The following is a 9,516-nucleotide window of genomic DNA, read 5'->3' on the forward strand; positions in this document are numbered from 1 at the left end:
AGGGGGAGGGTGCTGCTAAGTGTGAGGACAGGGGTCCGGCAGCCCCGCTCTGCACTGTACCAACTGTGGGGCCCGGCTGTGACCTGGCAGCCTCTGTGGGTGTCGGTCATGTGGCGGGTGGGCCTCCCCTCCAACTGGCCAAGCCACTGAGTCACAGCTGTGCGCACCATGCCCCAGGCTCCCTCTGGAGGACAGCCGCTGACAGGTCAGCTCCCTGGGCAGGGGAGGAAACCCACCCAAGGTTGGAAAACCTTGACGTCAAAGGTCCCTTCAGCTGGGACAAAGACACGGTGTCTTTAAGGCCAGAGTTCTCAGGGCTGCAGCCAGGGCTGAGCCTCTTCCCACAGCACGAAGGCTCCCTGAATAACCACGCCCATGTCCCAGGCCTCACTCACTCTTCTGGCCTAGCTCAGCCCTCTCCTGGGCTACAGGCCCTCATGCCCAGTCTCAGGGTTTCCCCCGAGACTTACCACCACTCTCCAAATGCTTCATCACCCAAACTAGCTCTGTGTCCACTCCCACACCTGCCACCACAAACTGGGCACCTGCCCTGGGTCCAGACTCCACCTCCCAGGACCCCTGAATCCCTCTCCTCTTCTCTTTCCCCACGGCTGCCAAGGCGAGGCTTCATCACTGCTTGCCACCTGGCTGGTCTCCTTCCCTATATCTTCCTCAGCAGCCCCTTTCCTAACAGTACTCAGAGGAGTAGTTCCAAAGTGCCCAGCCATGCATGGCACTCCAGGTCACGTCAGCGGCTCCCCCACTGACCTCCCTCTTGTCTCGCCTGCTTGGAGGGCTGGGGCTGTACACTGTTGGCAGGGAGAGCCCAGAAGGTGCAGGAGGTGTACAAGGAGAGGGTAATTTCCAAAAATCAGTCTGGTCTGGACAGCAAGGGATGATGTGGGGAAAACCAGCATCCAGGTGTGAGAAGCGCCCTGGCATCTCATGGGGGTAGTGGATGTGTAGAGGGCACGGTGGCATGAAACAGAAAGAAAATGAAACTCCACAGCTTCTGAGACAGGGAAAACCTCACCCACCCCAAAAGTTGGGTCGGATGTCCATTCCTCTGCCAGGCTGGCCCCTATGCCTGCGTGTGGAAGGGAGGTCAGCCAGCCCTGGCACGGATGCTACATGCGGTAGGCCAACTTCAAAGGAGCATGGGCTCACAGACCACTCACAGCTTGTGAAAAACAAAAGAGCAGAAGAATACACAAGAAAAGAAGAAAACCACCAAAATGTTACTGAGGGCATTTCTGAAGAGTGGAACCACAGGCTATTTTCTTTCTTTCTTTCTGTTAATGTTTCTGTTCCCTCTTTGTTTCTGGGTTTTTCCTGGTGAGGGAGTGAAATTATTAGTTGCTCAGTTGTGTCCAACTCTTTGCAACCTCAGTGGATTGTAATTCGCCAGGCTCCTCTGTCCAGGCAATTCTTCAGGCAGGAATACTGGAGTGGATAGCCTTTCCCTTCTCCAGGGGATCTTCCTGACCCAGGGATAGAACCCAGATCTCCCACATTGCAGGCACATTCTTTACTGTCTGAGGCACCAGGGGAGCCCCTAACTCCCTAAGATGAGCAGTTTTACTTTTAACCCAACTCAGAGTTTTCCAAGGCTCACTCCAGTCCCTGTGTCATTTGATGACTAGTGTCTTTCGGGCTCAGGGTGCCCACTGGAGCCAGGCAGCAGCTGGAGCAGGCTGGCCCCTGTTCCCACCCTGGCCTGTATTCCCAGCTTCTCCTGCGGCACTGCCCTCTGGCCAGTCTGATTCCCACCTCTCCCTGGAAGACCCCTGGGATTCGGGGGGAAAGAATTCCTGCTGAGGGAACAGAGGTGTGTCTGGGTTTCTGCCTCTCCCCACCCCAGGGCATCAGAGCTGAAGCTACTGTGGAAGCTGACATCCTGCAGCTCGGCCTTACACGATCTCTGCTGGGCCTGGAAAACCACCTGTCACACATCCCAGCCCGACACCAACACCCATCTGCTGCTGCTCCAGATTCTGTCCCTGTTCTCTCCCCCTTTTTTTCCTCTGGAGCTTAGAGAGTGGGGAGTGAGGCAGCCGGCAGGGGTGCCCTGCGAGGGACAGGAAGGCAAGAGCACACTGGGAGGGGTGGGCACTGGGAGCGGCTTTGTTGGCAGACCTGGGCTGGGGCGGGGGTCTGGGAAGTGGGCAGTAAACCGCATGTGAAGCTTAGGACTCCCCAGATAACAGGACATGTGCTGGCTCCTGGGACTGCCCTAGGACTCCAGGCCATGGCCTTCATAGCGATCTGTGTGACCCTGAAGGCTGGGTGACTGCCCTACACATCACCTAGGTTTTGGGGCCACCACTCTGCCCTCTATGGCTGCTCCCCATTTCTGGGTACTGCCTCTCCAAGCTCCTTTCCCTAGCAAAGCCACCGGGTTCCCTCCAGCCTCCAGCCCCAAGTCAAGGGGTCATAAAGAAGAGCATCCTCCTCCCAGGGCTTGGCTAGAAGGGGGCCTGTGGGCCTCAGAGACCAGCCCCTCCCACCCCTGAGTCATGCACTTGTACCCAGCCAGGCTCCAGAAAGGGTTGCTGGGGGCCAGCACTGGCCAGACACTGGTGGACGTGTGACTGGCCTGGTGAGTCACTTGGCCTATGGGGCGTCAGTCATCTCATCTTTGAAATGGCCACAAGGGATATAAAAGTGGAAACCAGGCCAGGCCTGGGGGAATTTCTCGGGTTCAACCCATCCCTGTGCAGCCTGTGTTTGGGGGCAGGTCTGGCTAGGTCCCCAGACCGACCATTGACCATTTTTACCACCCCCATCTTACAGAGCAGGAAACAGAAGGCTCCAGAGGTGACCTGCCACCAGGACCACCCAGCTAGGGGACGGGGAAGCCGGTGGGAGCCGACCGCCTGGGTTTTGACGCCGTGCCTTTCAGTTGGTAGTGACCCTGAGCAAGTCCCTGGCCCCTCGGAGCGCTAGTCCTCGGGAGCAGGGGGCGGGTGTGGTCATGGCTCCATCGTCCGGGACAGGACAGACCCTTCACCTGCCGCTGCCCGGCGCCGGCCACAGGGCTGGACGCGCGGGAGCCGGGCAGGCGCCCCTGACCTGACCCGCGCTGCCACCCGGGGAGCGGCGGAGGCGGAGGGCCGGGGCCTGGTGAGGCCGGGGTGCCCGCAGGGGTCCCGCCCCGCAGCCCCGCCCAGCCTGGCGCCCCAGGTGCCCCCTCCCGGGCCCACGGCGCCCACCACCCAGGGGCGCGGGGAGAGGCAGTTACCTTCCCGTCATGGTGGCCGCGCGCGCGACCCGGGCCGCCCCGGGACCCCTGAGCCGCCGCCGCCGCGCCGCCGAGCGCCCGCCGGCAGGTCCGCGCCCGGAGCGAGGAGACGCCCAAAAAAGGCCGGAGCCGCTGGGCCCGCCGCGCCCCGCCCCGCCCGCCGAGCCGGAGGTGGGGGCTCGCCCTGCAGGCAGGGCGGGGTGGGCCGGCCGCGCGCTGGGGGCGGGGAGGGCGCTGCAGGCGGGGAGGGGTCGCTGCAGGCGGGGAGGGCGCGCTGCAGGCGGGGAGGGGGCGCTGCAGGCGGGGAGGGCGCTGCAGGCGGGGAGGGCGCAGCAGGCGGGGAGGGGGCGCTGCAGGCGGGGAGGGCGCTGCAGGCGGGGAGGGCGCTGCAGGCGGGGAGGGGGCGCTGCAGGTGGGGAGGGGGCGCCGCGGCCCGCGCAGCCTCGCCTCCCCGGACGCCCGAACTCGGCCTGCCGAGCGCGCGGGTCACGTCCTCCGCGCCGGCTTCGCTCGCCACCTCCCGGATTCCGGGCATAGCTTTCCTTTAAAAGGGAGTGAAGTTATAATAAACACGAACGAGCCCCTTGCCCCGCTGGGGCGCCCCGCCCCGAGCTTCCCCCGCCGCGGCTGTCCCAGGCTGCCCTGGAACGCGGACACGTGCGGGGGAGGGAGTAACGGGGGACAGATGCTGAAGCCACCAACCCCGAGTCCCCGCTGCGGCCCCGGGCAGGAGACGGGGTCACCTTCACGCTTTAATTCTGCAGACAGACGCATCTGGACACCGACTCCCTCCCGGGGCACTGGGGACTCCCAGTCCACGGAGTCCCGCTTCCAGGAAAGTCAAGGTCGAGGGGCGCCCCCTTTGAGTCAGGAGCCTCATTCTGCATACTTACAGGCCAGTGCCCTCCCCCCGGAGATACCCAAGTCATCCGAGTCTGTGAGCAGCCCCCTAACCTAGCAGAAGTTACTCTATAAAGATGAACCAAACGCCAGAAGTTGAGGAGAACCAAGGAAAGCTAGAGACGAATATTAAACTGACCTGGAGAACTATAAAAATTTAGGAAACATATTCTGAATAAAAATGTTAAATAAACAAAACCTTTACTCCACCTAAAAGCAGAAATTTCTAGCGTGGCAGTGCAGTGTAGCTCGTAATTCAAGGCAGCCCAAATACCACGGCTGGGATAAAACTGAGCAGCCTGGTCTGTTAAACCAACTGAACACTGCCTTAATTCTTGGAAACAGACAAAAACTATCTAGAAATGGCCATGCAAAGTAGCAACCCACATATGAACAGTGGAATTCAGAGCGATGAGTTGATAGCAGTGTGCAGCATTATACCTGCAGAACAAGCTTGGAAAAGGCACCTGTTCCTAAGTAGCTGATATCTTGAAACTACTGCGGTTTGCAGTTCTTTTTGCAAATATGTCTTGGCTGGTTCTGATTAACTGCAATTTGATGATTAAGTGGAAAGTATGGATGCGTTCTTGGGTCATCCACCTGTTGATAGAGAAATGCTTTTCATAATTGCCGACACAGAGACGCAAATGTGTTTGAGGTTGTGCACCAGCAATGGACCGGAGGCTTAATCGAATGTTGGGGTTTTGTGGGAACCAAAGGGGATGAAAAGTAGACAGCAGAACACCAAAGGGAACTGCTCCCCACCTGGGGATCCCATGCCTGCCCTCCAGCCTTCTAGCCCCGCTTTGTATGGTCACTGAGCAGGAGGGGATCTACCTGTGGCCAAACCATAGCTCTCTGCAGCTTACTTGTCACTCAGAGTGCCTCCTCTCTGGGCCAGGGCAAACTCAGCAAGAGCCGGGTGGCGACTGTGCCATCATTCAGCCCTGCTAGAGAGGTGGAGCCTCAAGGAGCTGTCTGCCAGCCTCCTGCAGTGCTGCCACAGGTCAGATTTGCAGGAAAGAGCTGGCAGTGGCTATTCAGATTTCACTCACTCATCACCCCTTCATTCAAGACTGTTTATGGTTTATGAGCACTGGGGGTTCGGCTGTGAAAAGAGGACCGGGGCCAGGTTCTCACCGAGTTCAGCTGGGGTGCGGGACAAACTGCAAACAAACAAATACGCTTTCAGTCAGGAACAGTATTGCGAAGAAAAGGCAGTGTACAGGGCTGCTTCAGAGTGCAGAGGCACGTGGCGGTGGCGACTGAATGGGGAAAAAGTTGGCGAGCGCAGGGGCTGTGAGGTCAGAAAGAAGCTGATACGGAGAACTCGAGGGCGGGGCATCGGCAATAAGGGAGAGGGCGGGGCCCGAGCCCAGGCGCAGTCAGCGCCCGACACCAGCGTGCGTGAACCCCAGACATGACCCAGAAAGCAGCCTTAAGCCAAAGAGGCCTGCTCCATTATCTCAAGCTCCCTGAGGTAGCCACCATCCTCAATTTTTTCCACCGCCGACTAGTTTTCCTGCTGCAGTCAGTCGCTCCCTGGAATCTGACTCTGCGACCCCGTGGACTCAGGCCACCAAGCTCCTCTGTCGATGGAATTCTCCAGGAAAGAATACTAGAGTTGGTTGCCATTTCCTTCTCCACGGGACCTTCCCCATCCAGGAGCTGGACCCACATCACCAGGGAAGCCCGCGTATCTGAGCATTCGCGGTAAAATTCTTTGAGCTTCGCTGAATGCTTGACTGGGGTGTTTGTGGTGGGTGTGGATGTGATTTCTGTTAGACTCCAGATGATCGCCAGGTTTTCTTTCTCTCCTGCTTGTTGGCCATGTGGCAGGACAGCTGGGCAGGTCAGATGAGGGGTATGTGACACTGAAGATACTTTTGGGCATCCCAGGGAAGGTAGTAGGGGAGTGGGTGCCATGAACCTGGAACTCAGCGAGGTCCCATCTCTGCAAAGATGTGGACGGTTTTGTGCAGAGAGGGTTTCCACCCTGGGGCTCATGAGGTCACTGAAGGTGTCTGTGCTGACTCAGAAGCCCTCTAAGGATGAGAGGTCAGGGGTCCCAGTGAGGGAGGGAAGCCAGGATGTGGAGGTGGGGATGAGGTGTCACAGAAGCCTGGAGAGCACGAGTACTCTCTGCTCCCTTGAGCAAGCTGCTTCAGGTGCAGGTCAGCGAGGGACCTGGGTTTGGTGTCAGGAGGAGACCCATGGGAGTGAGGGGACAAGCTGGAAGGATAAGGCAATGCATGCATTCTAAGTCGCCTCAGTCGTGTCTGTCTGACTCTTTGCAACCCTATGGACCGTAGCCCTCCAGGCGCCTCTGTCCATGGGATTCTCCAGGCAAGAATACTGGAGAGGATTGCCATGCTCTCCTTCAGGAGATCTTCCTGACCCAGGGATTGAACCCATATCTCTTACATCTCCTGCATTGGCAGTTAGGTTCTTTACCACTAGTGCCACCTGGGTAAGGCAGGGCCCTGCAATGCCCTCTCCCAGAGTCCTGTGGTCCTGCAGACAGCGCTCCCTGGTGTGGGGAACACAGCACCCGATGGGGGCAATGGAGGTGGCAGAGAACTTTATAACTGCTTGGAGAAATCCCGCTCTAAAGAGAGCAGAGAAGTGGGCAGTTGTCATGTGAGGGAGGGAGGAGGAAAGGGTGCAGTTCGGAGGCTGGAGTTTGACAGGGAGAGAGCTGCTGACACTCAGAAGTGAGGACTGAATCACCCACTGCATGTGATGAATCACAGCAGGACAGATGAGGCTCTGAGATGTCAGAGGTCAAGGCTGGGCCACAGAGCAAGCGGTGGGCGACGTGAGGACTGGGAGGTGCAGGGTCCCTCTAGGTGCAGGCCCCGTGCCCTCTGGGTCTCCAGTTCTCTGTGAGCACCGCCTTCCCAGGGGATTTCCTTGGCTGCCCCACACCACCCTCTCACTCCCCACTGCCACACCTGAGCTAACTCAGTTCCCTGGAGGTCCCATGGCAGGTGGAGAGGGAGGCGGTCATGGGGGCCAAAGGAGGGGTTGGGCCTCCCTGGACCAGCATGGCCACGTCAGCAGCAGTGAGAACTGGGGCCTCCAGGTGCCTTGAGCAAACCGCCCTTTCACCAGAGCCACGTGGGGGTGCGGTGTGAGTGGAGAGGGAGGCGGTCTCAGGTCCCCCTCAGGAGCAGACTGCCTTCCCAGCAGGCAGGACCAGTGTCATGCCTGGTTAATAACGGCCCCTGTGATGTGAGCGCCCCAGGGGCTCCCCCTCCCTGGAACTGGTCTGGGCATTTCTCTCTCAGGGTGTTGGGGATGGTTCAACACTGAGCCTCGTAGAGTAGAGATACAGAACACAAATCATCCAGCTGCTTCAAGCCTGAAGTTTGTTCCGAAGGGGCCTGTGAGAATCCCTGGGGAAGGGCAGGGAAGCACCTGGCCTGTTCCAGTGGGAGCCTCTCCCCAGGCAGAGAAACAAACAGTGGGCGGCACACCCGCCTTTGTGCACCCACACACAGCAGGGCATCTGTCATTTTAACAAACCCATTTTTCTATTTTAAATATTTCTTTTTGGTTGTGCCATGCGGCATGCGGGATCTTAGTTACCCTACCAGAGATCGAACCCACGCCTTCTACAGTGCAAGTATGGTGTTCTGACCATAGGAAATTCCTAAGTTTTTCTATTTTAAAATGTGAGCATGCCCTCAGAACACAGCATCTGACCAGCACAAAATGTACTTACTTCTTGGACCATGCAGAACTCAGTGAAAGAAGCTGGTGGTATCATAACCCACTAATTCTTTTAACAGTTGTAGAAAAACAAAGTTGTTATTTAGTCGCTAAGTCATGTCCAACTCTTTTGTGACCCCCATGGACTATAGCCCACCAGGCTCCTCTGTCCATGGAATTTTCCAGGCAAGAATACTGGAGTGGGTTGCCATTTCCTTCTCCAGGGGATATTCCCAACTCAGGAGATATTTCCGACCCAGGGATCAAACCCACATCTCTTTCATCTCCTGGAATGGCAGAGCAGATTCTTTACCACTGAGACCCAGAGATGTTTTTCAATGTAAAGAGAACACAGGACCCTTATTCAGAGTCTGGTTTACTCAGGGGTGGAGCTGAACCAAGGAGCTGTACAGCTCATGGCTCTGCTTCCTTTCCAAAGACTGCCTGCCTTGAACTTCGAAGAGAGAAATGTATTTCACTCTTACCTTAGCTCTGGGACAGACTTCACTCAACTCCCAGGTTTGGACCAAGAGTGGCCGAGTTTGGACCAAGAAATGCCTCTAGCTGGCATTCAGCAAAGCCACATTTTTGCACCTCAAAGCATCCTGGCCTCAGTGACCCAACAAGAAACCACCTGTGCACAGCGACACAGAGCTCTTCACCAGCCTCCCCTGCTTCCAAAAGCACCATTCTTCCACACGCTAAGGTTCACATTGCTTCCCCTCTCTCGTGAGGACAACCAACCACTAACCTTCCCCTTGAAGCATCTCCAGCCTGTGTCTAGAACAAAGATTAGGTGCTCCCCAGCCTCCCCCCGCAACCTGTCCAGACTTGCAGGAGGCCCAGCATCCAGCCAAGATGAGCATCCCCGCTGCAGCCGGTCCTTTACCCCAGCAGCAGCATGACCACTTAGAAGCCGTAAAGAGAACGGCAGGGAGAGCCGGGCTGGGCCCCACACACATCTCGAGAGCAACAAGCACCACTCAGTGGGCACTGTGGAATGTCTCTACCTCAGAGGGCTGAGCTGCCCCTCGGCCTCCTCCTGTGGCTCCCTGCCCCGAGTGGAGTGCTGCCAGTCACTTCTCTGGGGAACAGCAGCTGCCCGGCCCTCTTGGGCACGTGGAGAAGCCTGGGCAGCGGCTGGGAGTGTCCAGCCACCACCAGGTACCCAGGCATTTTGGCCCATCTCTCCCTGGACAGGAGGCTGGGCTAGAGCTGGAGGCGGAGCCAGAGGCACTTTGAGGGTCCAGAGAGGATGGAGGAAGCCAAGGAAGGAAGGGCTGGCCTCCCTGGGGAGGTGCCTGCTGGGCGGGCCATTGAAAGTCTATTCCCCTGCAGGCCAGAAGCCAGGGCTGCAGGACAAATGGAGCAACAGCTGCCCTCTGAAATCAGAGGAGCCGGCAAAGGTACAGCAGCCAGGGTGGCCTCCACATGCAACCACTAAACTGAGCGTTCGCTAAACGGGGTTCATGAGCCCCTGGGAAGCCTGATGCTTAGAGCAGGTTCACACCATAAAGCTGCCCCTACAGGACATGAGAAGAGAGAATCTGCAGTCACTTGGAGTAACCTAAGAAAAGTTACTGAGACACCTCCCTGTCAGTTATTGTCCCCAAAGAAGGGAATTCTTAGGATTATTTCTACCTCATCAAATTAATTATAAT

The 9,516-nt window shown here is 57.7% G+C and overlaps 1 protein-coding gene across 2 annotated transcripts in view; it reads right to left on the reverse strand.

Moving 5' to 3' along the window:
- Positions 1-8,975, reverse strand: part of LIMS2 (LIM zinc finger domain containing 2) — a 46,777-nt gene extending 37,802 nt beyond the window's left edge. Inside the window, exon 1 of one of the 2 annotated variants that reach the window (XM_088831001.1) lies at positions 8,866-8,975. Coding sequence is in view for 1 of the 2 variants with exons in the window: in XM_055397393.2 (XP_055253368.2) it covers positions 3,242-3,252 (11 nt within the window). In the remaining variant the exon portion in view is untranslated. Of the gene's footprint in view, positions 1-3,241; positions 3,463-8,865 lie in introns of those variants that run through there. The other variant, XM_055397393.2, reaches the window with a different exon arrangement.
- Between the last annotated feature and the right edge of the window lie 541 nt (positions 8,976-9,516).

The sequence above is a fragment of the Moschus berezovskii genome, chromosome 2 (genome assembly GCF_049115385.1).
Source record: "Moschus berezovskii isolate FMDL1 chromosome 2, NW_MosBer_1.0, whole genome shotgun sequence".
NCBI classification, from domain to species: domain Eukaryota; kingdom Metazoa; phylum Chordata; class Mammalia; order Artiodactyla; family Moschidae; genus Moschus; species Moschus berezovskii.